The 13,820-nt window shown below is 41.3% G+C and overlaps 1 protein-coding gene across 1 annotated transcript in view; it reads right to left on the bottom strand.

Annotated features, from left to right (window-relative positions):
- LOC104539578 (tankyrase-1) overlaps window positions 1-13,820 on the bottom strand; it is a gene marked incomplete at both ends in the record, with an annotated part of 83,695 nt that overhangs the window by 41,673 nt on the left and 28,202 nt on the right. Inside the window, 2 exons of the mRNA XM_010183148.1 lie at window positions 2,269-2,344; window positions 3,220-3,256. Of these exons, the coding sequence (XP_010181450.1) occupies window positions 2,269-2,344; window positions 3,220-3,256 (113 nt within the window). The remainder of the gene's footprint in view (window positions 1-2,268; window positions 2,345-3,219; window positions 3,257-13,820) is intronic.

The raw sequence follows: 13,820 nt of genomic DNA on the forward strand, positions 1-13,820 counted from the left end.
TTAAGATGACAACTTCTGGAAACTGACACCCCAAAGCATGAAAAAACCCACCATCATCTGCTATATAGAAAAAAACCAATTACCTGTTTAGTACTGGGATTCAATTTCCTCACCTACAAAGCTAAATGTTTCCCTTATCAGTGCAGTGCTGGACGTCTCAGAAACCTGCATAGCCAAGGAACGTGCCAACCGGGGAACCGATACACAGGAGTCTGTGGACACGTCTGTACTGCAGCAAGCCTGATGCTGAGAATCGCAAGCCACTGTGCAGAGCCTGCGCTCCCTGGCCCTGCATTACATCTGTGGCCTTACACTGTGGTAAGTTTGAGGCTTGAAAACTCAAGGGATCTGCAAGAAATAACTATGAAAAGCACCAAATAATGCAAAACTAACAAAATGGACAAATTCTCAGCCAGTGTAAATCAGCACAGGTCGACTGGAGGCAGCTACACCAGTGCAGACATTCGTTTACAAGAATGCTGTGCCGTAGGCTGATAAGTTCACTTAATTTGCAGCACAGCTTAGAATGATTAAAGCCCAAGTGATCTTGCACTAGTACAGTACCTGAAAGTTTTGCCTTAAAAATTAAATATTTAACAGTTACACAGCACACTCGCTATGGAGAATAACTTCATCTTCAACAGTCTGTACACATATGATGGGGAAAAAAAAATAAAATGTATCCAGTAGACATGATTTCAAAAACCTAATTAATATCAATGGTAAACCATCTTAAAAGGAGTTTGAATAACCAGTGCATTTACCAGCAACCAAACGCACGAGTTACCAAAGTGGCTGCATTGATTAGCTTTAACTGCTTATATCCTTTCTGAGCTCTGGGCATAAGTTTTCAAACTAATTCAGACGCTGCAATAACACATAAATACTTTCTGCTAGCTTAATATGAATTTTAAAAGCTTTTTTTTTTTTTAAGAGTGATAAATATTCTAGATCACATATCTGCACGGGCTTATTCCTCTCCATATAGGCAGAAATTACAACTCTGCCTTTGGCCTTAGATCAACAGTGATGGGGACTCGACTACTCAGTAATGCACTGCTGTATATCACCGTGCTTAGTTGTAATAACACAGTGCACTATTAATACCTAAATACAATCTCATTTGAATAGTAAAGTCTTTAAAAAATAAAAGGAAAACAAAGATTTATGGGCAGTGTTTAACCTTAAAATATGGCGAGTATTTCAACAGTTCTGATGCAGCTGAACTAAATAAAGCCCTTGTTCATTTGCCTGCCCTCAGGTCATAAAATTAAATGTTTTAAAAAGCTGGAAGTTTCATAAACTTTCAGTCAGTGATAAATGCAAACAAGAGAAAAATTGTCTGGGTTTCCTTCACATAATAGGCATCACAGGCATTAAAACTGTGAAAACATTTTAAAATGCGTATTAAAAATAGGAATGTTTTCACAAAGGATGACACTTTTTTATAACCAGCAAGAACATGTCTGTTAATGAAAAGGCCGTGTAAACTGCCCTATCTTCACTGGTTTCAGTGGAACCGGGCTGCCCCACAACAGCTCCAGAATGGGCAGAGGTTTATACTGTGCTCCAACACACCCCACCAAAAATAAAAACCATAAAGGAAAACATTCCCATGCTTTTCTCTCCAAGAGTGAAATGTACTGTTACATATGAGAGACATTTTTAGGAGATGCAGATTAAGAACATTCTGGTACAGAGTTAAAAAAAACTAACCAGGGTTTGTAAATGCAACAGTCTAGACAGACCATAAACGTGATGCCTAAAACATCAAAAACCATAGGATCTGCTTCTCACTCCGTATGTTCTTCCCTCCTTCGTTTTCAGTCTAATCCTTAATTTAACTCACTGAAACATCCCTGCCAGAGAAAGTCAAAACAATAACGTCAAATTTAGGAAAATGCAGAAGGTATGAAGCATATCAATAGTGTGCCAGTCGCCGTGGCAAGGCATTAGGAGCTAAGCTGAATACCAACCACCTCACACAGACAATGTTCAAATACAACAACTTTCCTCCCTTAACTGTTTTATTCATCTGCAACAGTACATTTTGGTTTTCCTATAAAAGGTCTTAAGGTTTCACTTCACATGTATGTCAGGGTCTGACATTTAAAAAAAAAGACACACGCGAAAAATCCACGTCCGACGATGAAAAGACGTGACAAGTTCTTCCCTCATACACTCTCTTGGTTTATGCATTTATGCTTCCCAGTATGGTTAAATTTGCCTTTCCTTAATAACAGACACATAAAGCAGGTATTTACTTACCTTACGCCCATCACTTGCATGGCAGTTCACATTTAGAGGAGTCAATAAAGCCATCAGTTTTTCTTCATTACCACTCCTGTAAATGGAGAGGAAAGGATTGTGGAAAAGGGGAAAAAAACATGAAGCTCTTTGCAAAACATTTGCTAAGGAGCTGGATATCAAAGTATAGTATATTGAAATTTGCTAGAGACGTCTCAGATGGTTACAGGATCTTCAGAACATTTCAAAACCAAGGGTAAATAAAGAAAAGAATATTACACCTGCAGTTAAGGGAATTACAAAAGCTCATGCAAAAAGACCTCTTAATTTCTCTCCTTAACCTCATCGTATATTTCCTTTATCTAATTTTACAGATCCTCTGAAAGCCATTTGCCAAATTAAACGTTCTGAATTAAATACATTTTCACAGCATATGGCCCATAACATTTGGAACAACTACAGACCAAAATGCAGAAATGTTTTAGAAGGGTTAATGGTCTATATAAAAGGGTCTTGTGCTGTCAGAAGGAAGGATGAAAGCATCTTTGGAATACACGACTGAACTTTACACCTTTTGTATAGGCTTCCTAATGCTCTGTTCTGATAAAGCCTATTTTCAAAATACATCCTAAGGTAGCAGTAAAAAAAAACAACAAAACAAAGCAAAAGAAAAATTCCAATATTTCAATTTCCCCTAAAAAGAACAGTCACAGAACGATAAAGAGGATTTAGGCAGCTTAAAGCAAAAACTCAATATTAACCTTATAACCACCATAGTGGGGGATTTCAATTACATAAACAGGCTTTTCTATTTGTACCAGACTGTAAAGTCCAAAGAGATTTATGCTAATGAAGTGGTTTGTTTGCATCATTTCATGGGAGGCAATGACAAAACATTACTGCTTTAAAAATCCCTTTTCCTCTCCCGCTTCCACCCCCAAAAATATGCTTTATATTCTAAGCAGCACTCACCTAGCAGCTTCCAGGAGTTCGTCCTTCTTGTATTCACCTAAATGATTGCAAAATATCATGCTGTTAGCATTTGGCAGAAGACAGATTAAGAAATGCAGTAGGAAGCAAATACAGAATTAAAAGAGAGCAGAGGAGAAAAAAGCCCACACCCCGCTGGGTGATGGAGCCGTGACGTGAGCCAGCTTGTGGAGGCAGCATCACCAGTACCTTGGAGACGGGCAGCTAATTGACGCATCTTCTTGGCCAATCCTCCGATGGAAAGGCTTTCTTCGGACGACCAATGACAGCGAAATCTTGTGTCCAGAAACACAGTCCCACTGATAACGGCGTGTCAGCCGAAGACAATGTCCCCACCCCCTGCCCTATTCAGTATGTCACATTATACTTGCGAAGCATAATAAATTCGGAGACAAAAGCGAGGCAGTGTGGCTCTTTAAAAGGTACAGATTACCGATCTCCAAGGCTCTCACCTGCCTCAGAAGGGCAGCGACAATTTTAAAGATTCCAAATATTAACCATCAGCCACTTTCCAAGAAAATACGCACTTGAAATCACAAGCACAGACAAAAGAGCGTGAACTCTCCAAGAGATTTTTGTTACGAGACTCCGAGATTAGAGATAACACGAGTAATGTTAGAGCAATATTTACATTTGAAATTCTGAGATACAACACACAACTCGGGAGGGTTGCTGCATCACAGGATTAAAATTGCAAGTGAATCTCTTACAAAGGGTATGCAATAAGATGACCTGTGGAAGCAAGACTGTATTCTACAAAGCTGAATCACGATGACATTGTGAAATACAAATATAAGGGAATTTCAATTAAATTAGAAAAATAGCTTTTTAGCAGCTTTATAAAGTCACAGAGCAGAAGGTACCCTAAGAGACAAAGATGCAGGGTTTGAAAAACATACTGTATAACACCTGCCAGAGAACTAAAAACTCTAACACAACACGAAGAAAAACAGAAAGATGAAGCTATCCTGCAAGAAAGAAAAAACCTCTGTGCTGCCTTCTACGTGCATTTGTAATAAGCCTCCTCTGAAACTCCCATTCCACGTAAGGGAAGCCATCGGGTCATAGGAGATGCCAGATCAGATTGTGGGTAAATGGGAGATTCTTCTGGAAACAACATCCCTCAGCAATGAGCTTCTCTGGGCTGTGGGAGGAGGGTTCAAGTCCCCATCCATGGCAAACAAGCTTAGTGCTCTCCCCATCACAGCTCCTCCTGTTGTCAGCAGAGGGGGACAACCACCACAACAAAACCAGTCCTCTCCAGGGCCTTAAGGAGCCCTGGTTAGTTCAGCATCCGCCCTCATCCAAGGGGGAGGATGAAGAGGGTGAGCGCACACAGCTGTGCACCTCATGCCATATCCTCCAGGCTGCAGCTGGGGAATTCTCAGACAAAGGCAGTAACTGCACCTCATCATACTGGTGAATTTTCCTTTCACAACTGTGTTTAATGGCTTTCTGAAACATACTCAGTTTTGGGAATTCACAACAACCTGCAGCAAGGAGTTCCACACGTGGCTGCCTCTTGCGTGACAGGTCTCTCAACTGAGTGATGGAGCAGATGAGTTCAATACAACACGGTTAACTCAGCTTTTGCAAGAATTTATACATCTGTCTTAAAAACTTGATCACTGAACAAGTAAAATGTCAGGAAAATATGACTGCCTTTGTCTTGCTGCCACTCTTCCACTTCATCAGAGGGGGCTCCTACCCATCCCAGGTAATTGCCTTTTCAAGCCATGGTGCATGTTTCTCTTTTTTTTTTAATTTTAATGAAGATAAAATACTGGACACGGTTGTGAGTATTTCAGATCAATGGTGAGTGAAAAGCTCTGGCCAGCATGTTATGAGGAAAAGACGACACTTTATTACGAATGCATTACTTGTGCACCGATCTCAAACAGCTGGATTTCCTGCAGGAGCGTTATTGGCCTGTATTATATCAACACTTTGGGGACCTAATCAGATTAAAAGACCCGTTTGCACATTCTGGTTTGGCAGCGCATCCAGCAATCCTAACCAGGCTTTTGAATACTATTAGGTTAGACAAGTGTAATCACATTTTTCCTTCATGCTCAGTAACTTGGTACTTTAAAACACAAAGGCCTTTTCCTCAGATACTTCGATTAGCAAAAGCATTGCTGACCAACAGAAATAGAAGGCTGTGGCTCTTGATTCAGAAATGTCCCGCTATGCTTTAAATAAATCAGTTACTTTAACTAAGTGGTACCTTTAAAAAAAGGTATTTACAGATACCATTGAAATTCATAGAACCAATTCCTGAAATTCATCACAGCTCTCCCACACTGTGATATGGATTAGGAAAATGTTATGTTGTAACTGGCTTATTATTTTTTTAAAAAACTCTGAAAGTAAATTATTAATTAATTAATAAAAAAAATTTAAAAGAGTAAAAAAAATTACTCTGAAAGAGTGGTCACATTTTGCAAAGCAACACCTAGAATTATACCAAGCTCTTACAGCACACCATTAGGTTTGCTAAAAAAGGCGAAGCGCTCCACAGGGCTCTGCTCTCCCGCGTAGGAAGGGGGTGGAGGGCAAGCGAGCAGCTGGTGGGACACCACCGAGCCGATGGCGAGTGGGACAAGTGGGTGGCACTGCCCGCAGGCCCGGCTGCTGCTGGCCCAGGCTGCGGCCCCACCAGAGGGCTCTGCCAGCACAGCTAAAGCCGCCTGGCTACCAAGTGTATCGAAGACCATCCTGCCGTATTTGGCCACGGCTACCGAATAAAGTATTCGTTTGCAAAGCAGCTGAAAACAAACCTGGCGTGCTTGTGGCAGAGATGAATTTCAAGCTCTGAGCTGAGGTACAGGAATACAGACTATCAAAGTCACATAATACTTCTGGTTCAAAGAATGTCAAACTGTTTGACTTGAACCAGGCTATTAACATGACTTGAAGAGCTCCTTTGGGCAGGTTAGGATTTAGAGTTTTGCAAAAGGGCATCTCCAGAACAAAGCACAGGTAACAGCCTGAATTACTCTTCCAAATCTCTTAGCAGTTGCTAGCTTTGAGACAAAAACATCCTTCTAATCACACTGTCAATACAGAGGATTTTTGGCAGCAATATTTTGGATAGCACAAAGCTTGCCTGCCAGAGGTGCGAACATTAATGCTGTCAGACCTTGCCATGGAAGATCAAAACTGAAATACGAGGCTGAAAACAATTTTCACCTATTCGCTATCCGTCCCTTCCAACGTATCTCAGTTCAACCTGTCCTTTCTGTGTTTCATGGGAAGCCCAAACAACACATGGCCACACCGGGTAAGAACTTCCCAGATGTGCCTTCCTTGTCCATAACAAGAGAGCCCAGAGTGACAGCACAGAAAGGCAGCCACATTTTGGCCTGGCAGCCCATGAGGAGAACATTGAACTTGCTCACCTCAGCACAGGTAGCTCAGAGACAGTTGGGCCTGGGAACTTCTAAAGGTGAGGACAGAGAGGGTATGAAATGGGAAGCAGAGTGAGCTACACCACAGCAGTGTCCCTGTTCCTATCTTGTCAGACAGAAGCTGGGAGGTGAGCAGAAACTGCTCAGTGTCTGCTCTTCACTGCATCTGATCAAGTTTATTGCTCACAGCTCACTCAGCATCATTTAAACCATAAAGCTCTCCACTTGCTCCCAGCTCCAGATCTCACCACTGCTGCTCCATTTATGCTGGAACTAGGTCACCACTGGTAACCACAGATCATCAGCCTTTCAAAACACAGCTGCCACCAGGCAGCTAACCAGCCCTATCTATCTCCTATCCCAGAAGAAAATCAGTTATCTCCAAGACCTCTGATCAGCTGCTGCAAACCACAGTGGCCACGGCTCCACATGCCATGCAGCCACTGCCGTACCTTGCCCATTTTGCAGTAGCTGATTAGCAGCAAATGCTCATTAAATATCAGACGTCGGTGGCTGCTCACACCCAGCAGTTAAGCAGCTCTGTAGCTGGAAGCTCAATTGAGATCGCAGTGGGAGACAGGAGATCTTGCCTTGCACCAAGACAACGTGCTGAGCAGCAGCCACTTTGAATCCAACTGGAGCAGATGAAAGTAACTGGAAGAAGAGTGGAGTATTGAGCTGGAGATGTTCGCAGACACAGGCAGGAACGTTGTACTGAGGAGAATGAAAGGCAGGGGTGCCCCAACAGCGACTGGTTGAAATCCTTACGGGCTCCTAATGTATGGCTTTCATTTGTGCTTTGCAGCTTAATGAGAAAAGCTGCAGCCATAAGAGCACAACCAGCCCCTTGCAGCCAGGCTCCACAAGCCCTCCTCCACCACAGACCTGTTCTTCCTGCTCCCCACATTCAGGGTGCCATCTTCTTATTTCTGTGGGTGTTGGTGCCATGCGATTAAGTGGTGTTACCCCGGCTCACACTGAAAGTCTCAGTACGGCACAAGTCAATTCCGTCACTAAAGAGGTACAAGGAATGATCAGTCAATCCACTTCTACCTTCATTCACTAGCAACCTTTACATCTTAAGCTTAACAGACGAGTCTGTGAAACATGACCATCAAATGTGCATGTGTTCAAGACAAAAGAAAAAATCCCAAATTCTGGAAAAAAAGTTACATAATGAATCAGTCCTACACTGTACTTTACTGACAAATAGCCCTATTTCACTCTATCCAAAAAGTGTTGAAAATTCATCTGACTATTCCAAGTGACCTACTACTGTGACCATATGCAGACTATAGCTTGTTACTGGCTGCTTATCCTGAAAACCTAAAACACCACTTTCGAAAATACCTGTCCCATGCTAGGATTGACAAGGTATTTGTGAACAGCCCAGCAAATTATTTTTGAATAAGCAGTCACAATTATCCAGCAACACAGTGGACATGGGCTCTCCAGTACAGCAGCAGGGACAGGGGCTATCAGAATCTCTCCTTTTTCCTCATTTTAGTGTTTCTGGTGCCTTTCCAAGCGGGTACTCTGCTAGCACAGGAACGCATGGAGTTGCTGGGAAAACAGGATCAGTCCTGATCCAGCTGAGGGGCTGAGAACTTGGTTTTCCATCAGATTTGTTATTTCATGCAGCTCAGCCCATGGCCACCCAAACGGGTCCTCGAGAATGAAGAGCCTGGGCAAGATGGTGCAGAGAGGAGGGAGGGGGAATGGAGGCTTTGCATTTGAGTTGGCATTGCTACAAATAAAGCAATCTACTGACCAGAATCCAAACAGAGTTTAGCAAAGAAATAAATACTATAGAAATAAATCATATTATACCTTTTTTCTGATCCTGCAGGACTTCACAGATGTACAAGCAAGCAATGAGCACACAGCCACATATGCCATCCTTCTTAATCCATTGTGATCTTTGGAGTAATATTTAAGTATTTAAACAAATATTCAAGTTATAATCAGAGCAGGAGGCTCTTAGTGCTTGTGACAGACTACTAGGGTGAGGTTTTTGGGGGGAGGTGAGGTAGTGATGTTTGGTTTGGTTTTGGTTTTTTGTTTTGTTTTTAAAACACCATTTTTCTAGCAAACTCAAATTTTGTTTTCTATGTGGCTGCTTCTGGAACAGTCCGATCATGCCATTAAAATACTCATAAATTCCTTCTTCATCATTTAACTTTTCTTATAAGTAAAGCAACAAGTGAGACTAAAATATGGAGTTAAATCAGAGCAAGATATTTTTACCATCCAAAACGCACAAGGCTGTGGCAACAGTCACCTGACACAGCAAAAATAATTGAACAATCAAGGTATGTTGAAATAATACCCTTTAGGAAAAGGCATTTATAACTAAGAAGCACAAGAAACACGTAAGAATGAAGAGGAACAAAGATAATTTAAGATTTTGCTATTACACTCCCTTACTTCCCACTTGTTTAGGGTTAATTACTTTATCTCTCTTGCACTTCTCCACTCAGCTGTTTCTCACAAGTAAATGGGCTGATTGTATAAGCTGTCTAATAGGCTCGACCAGGAACACAGCAAGACCCTAATTTTAAGCTCTTGTCACAGATGAAAAACACCGAAGCAACTCTACTGTACGCAAGAGTGACAGAAAAGCAACTCCAGAGGTAATGTCTCCAAGGAGGAGTTGCAGACAGGGGCAATGTCACCGAGGAGGAAAGGTTTGGTACCTTCCCTCTGCCTCTTCTGATGAAGATGAGTCAGGAACTGTGCACACAAATTCAAATACGCCATTAGTAAATGATACAAGAGGTTCTTGCCTATGAAGCCATCAATTCAAAGCACATATATTCCATAAACGTACGTAAGAATCAGCGGTTATGAAATGCTGTCCTCATATCCAAGTATAAATTGCATGTACATTATGGGTGCAGGTCACTAGGAAGGATTAGGTGGTAAATCAGAATGGGTCCGTGGTGCATGCGCCATTATATCACCATTAAATTTACATTTGGCACATAACATACCCCTGTTTCGCAGAGGAGCTCTTTGCAGTGGTGCTGACCTATTTGTTAAAAATGCTATCAGATTTCCTTCACCATACAGCAGCAGGAAGATGAAAAAGTCCTTTTGTCAAAGGATTTCAGGTTTCTTAAATCATAAGATACAAAGATGAAGCTAAATCAGTTCGCAGCAGTGAACAGAGGAACATTCCTGAACGTGCAAGGAAAAGTCACAACACATCGCATTGCAAGACCACAATAATATTAAAAAACTCCCAAAAAACCCAACAACCTCAAAAAGCAACAAAAAAAAAACCCCTAAACCCATGTGGTAATCCATATAATTACCTTGCCTTCAACAATGCTACCAAATGCTACAACATAAATTTCTTCTGAAACAATAAATCTGACAAATCTTCTAAAACTCACTCTTCAGTGTACCTGCACAAGCAGTTTCAATTCCTTTATATTAGTGCATGCTACTCACATCAACACCCTGCACACATCCATTTGTTTATTCGTAGTGTGAAAAATACATTCTTTTCACTACAACTGCGCTATTTGAGAGTGCTGTGCTTTTCTTGAAGACACACCACACTCACCTGTCACGTTTTCAGACTGAGATTGCAAGAGGCAAAAGAACCGCAGAATTTCAAGAGACGGGGAGGAAAATCCAAACCTTCTGCAACTCAAAACACACTGGTGAGAGGGAAAAACGGAAGGGGTTGAGGCTTATCTTTTCACCAACATTGAATACTCATGAGATCTCTTGTGAAATACACATGGAAAAGGAAATTTGATTGAGTTTTTTTCACAGTGGTTGAGCCTTCCCCATCACCCACCCCTTCATGTTTAACACTGAGGAAAAATTCCCGTGACTCTCCCTGTTCCCTTCAGTTCTTGTATTAATTCCAGCTATCAGCAAAAACAAACCTCCACCGTAATTCCCACTACTCCAGCCACACTCCATATTAACAACAAATAAACTGTGCTATTTCGTTTCTCCAGCAACCATTTCTTTCTCATTTCTACATATGTATTTTCCCCCTGGGATTTCTAGGAAATCTGTCCAAACAATGATGAAGCTCTCTTTGCTAAAGCCTCAAGTACAGTAGAGGTGGATAGGTGGCCAAGTTGTATATCCAGACCTGAGCAGGAGAAGTAAGCTGCTTTCACAGTAGTGCGTCCTTTTCAAAAGCCAGCTCCCTCTGTCCTCCTAAATAATCTCCTCCAACAGGGAAATCATGTAACCTCCCAGAATATTCTCTAAAGAGAAACCACAGAAATGCCTGCTAACTGGCACAAAGCATGGAAGAAAACTAGCAAGAAATATATATATACAAAACCATCAAGAAAGCCATGCTGTGTAAAAGCAAGCTCCAAAAAATCATGCTCCATCATCTAATTTTTCTCTGGAAAGAAGTCTGGAGTGAACATGAGCTGATTAAATTTTGCAATCTCTCTGGTTTTGCCATTGCAGATAAAACAATGCTAGCAAAGCTGGCGACACCACGTCTGAAAATCTATGAAGTGATTCAAAATTGAAGCATTTATTTTAAACCAAAAAAATCTAGACTCTCTTTTATGCAGCAAACACGACAGATTTTGTACTCACAATTTCTACACATTTAAAGAAGTGGGGGTTTGTAAATGCTTTCTAGGAAATTACTATGAGAGACATACAATGTACACATATTCCTAAGTATTTTTTTACCAACTTTGAAAGCTTTTTACTGAACAGCCTAATCTTTCCTCCGTCCATCTGGGGCTGCCCCATGTATCCAAACTTACACTACCAGCTTGAGAAAACAAAAGCTGCCACCCCTTAGAAACGCACGTGTGTTGCCACGCTTGCCCTGCGGCACAAACCTTGGCAGGAGCTCAAATCCCGTTAAATCTCTTCTAGACAAAAACCACAAAAGATTTCCTACGCCTTCTGGGCCACAGAGTAGGGAACAGAAGAAAGGAGCTCCTCTATAACTGGAGGAAACACAGGGCAAACCTGCCGAACACGCAGCAAAACACACCTCGCCGTATTTTGGAAGTTAAAGAAAACAATGCCACAACATTCTCTTTATTGCCAAGAGCAGAGATATTATTAAAGGGAAAAAAAAAGAGTCAATTCATTTTTATGCAACACAAAGTACAGCAAGTAAAACCTTACCAAAAGAATGTCAAAACAGAGGTAATAGATTTTGTTGTAATGAACAATTTTGCCATGCCAAACAGGAAATTAATCTGTCAAGAGCTCAGATTAAATATTTTGAAAACTCTGCATTTCCATACAACAAAAAGAAGGTAACAAAATAACCCAACTGCTTTTCCACATATACTACAGCTATGTAACTGCAATAATTTTGCCTTGCTGCTGGGGGCAAATTTTCCCCCCTCATGGGGTTTTATTTGCCACTTAGAGTCAAAATACAGCTGGAAAATAAGGAAAAGCCTGGTCCAGTCTGGGGGAGAGAGGAGACAGCAGCATGATGGGAAACAGGAGATGTGGATCGATATGACAGCCTCGTGATAGTACCCCCAAGTAAAGAAGAGCTGCGTTTGACTTGGATACATCATTCCCCTCCCTTAACCTTCCCATCAGCTCTTATGATATAGGGAATATATACTGAAAAGAGACAGCTCCCTTTGTTTTGTCTCATTTTTTTTTAATTATCTTTAATGCTTTTTCTGAACACACATTTGCACTGGCAGTGATCAGTCACAGTAACTCAGACCGAGCTGTGCCCGGTGCTGTGGTCTTTGGGTACGCAGGCAAAGAGCTGCTCTGTGCCCTACGTGTGACTGGAGGGGTTTTGTGGGAGGAAGGAAAGACAAGTTTGGATTTACGGAAGACATTTGGAATCTGAATCTGCAAACTCGTGTCCTCACTAAAAAATACCTATTAAAGTAACAACTAGGGGAAAATGAATTGGTTATTTACATTCAGGCACTTTTTGCTACTCCTGTTGGATCAAGGTATCACGAGACGTAGATACAGCAATAACAATACCTAATGCCAAAATGCAGTAGCTCTAGCTGTGAAAGGTTACATACTCTACCAGCAATGAAAGAATAATGAAATACTACGTACACCTTAAGTCTTGTAAACGTTTTCAGTCCCTTATATCAACCTCATTGTTTTAAGTGCTTTGCTAGTTAAATGCCCGAGAGCTAAAAGGATTACACATAAGATTTCTTCAAAAAACATAACTCGCTGCCCTAAATGACATGGTTCACTACAAAGAGTAGAAACAGAATGGCACTGCAGGAAAAAAGAAGGCTGATAGAAGGAAAGAGATACTAAATCATTAATAAAAGACAAGAGCTTTAGTTCACCAGACTGCTGTCACTGTATTTCACCTCCAAAGGGGAGCATTCACTCTTCAGTTTTTCATTTAAGCACAGAAAGTTTCACCTAATGGCACCTAACAGCACTGCCTGACCAAGAGACACCCTGCACAAAATGACTCTATGGAAAGCAGTCACCAGTTACATCCAGCTTGCCGCAGTTGATACACCATGTCCATTTAATTTCTATTGCACTGGAAAACCAAGCATCAGGACTTCAGTGTCACACGTACATCCATCAGTAAAGCACCTTCCAAACCAGATGATGCCTCTTCATTGTGGGCCAGAAAGAAAATTCATAAACTGCATGTACGCCTGGCATGACAGCTCTGCAGGTTTCTGCGCAGACCTGCAGTGAAAGGCAGTTTAATTACGTTCTGCATGAAGTAGGAAAAAAATACTGCTTTCCAGTCTCAGTTACTTCCAGTAATTCTCACCAGATTTAAAGACTCTGCTTACCTCAAATAATTCAAAACGTAATTGGCCAAAAAGTATTCCTACATTCCTCATTCATCACAGCCATTAATGATCTTAAATATCCCCAAGAAAATATATTTAAATGATCCTCTTATTAGGTAATAGGATTACCAGCAGCTCCTAAACCAGCCTATTTTGCCAGTGGCTTTATTTCAAAGTTATTCTGAGGTACGCTTCATTTTTAACTTCAAAAAAAGTGGTATTTTAAACCTGCATTTAACCTAAAATCAAAGAGGACGATGCAAGAGTTAACACAGGTTCTCAGACCATGCCCTAGGTGTATTAGTTCAGCATGAGCTAACTCAGTACTAGCACTCCTGCCAGAGAGTGCACACCATCAAGGAGAAATAATACCGTACCTTCCCCACCACCAGCTTAGCATTCC

Source organism: Mesitornis unicolor, unplaced genomic scaffold (genome assembly GCF_000695765.1).
Source record: "Mesitornis unicolor isolate BGI_N332 unplaced genomic scaffold, ASM69576v1 scaffold5994, whole genome shotgun sequence".
NCBI lineage: Eukaryota > Metazoa > Chordata > Aves > Mesitornithiformes > Mesitornithidae > Mesitornis > Mesitornis unicolor.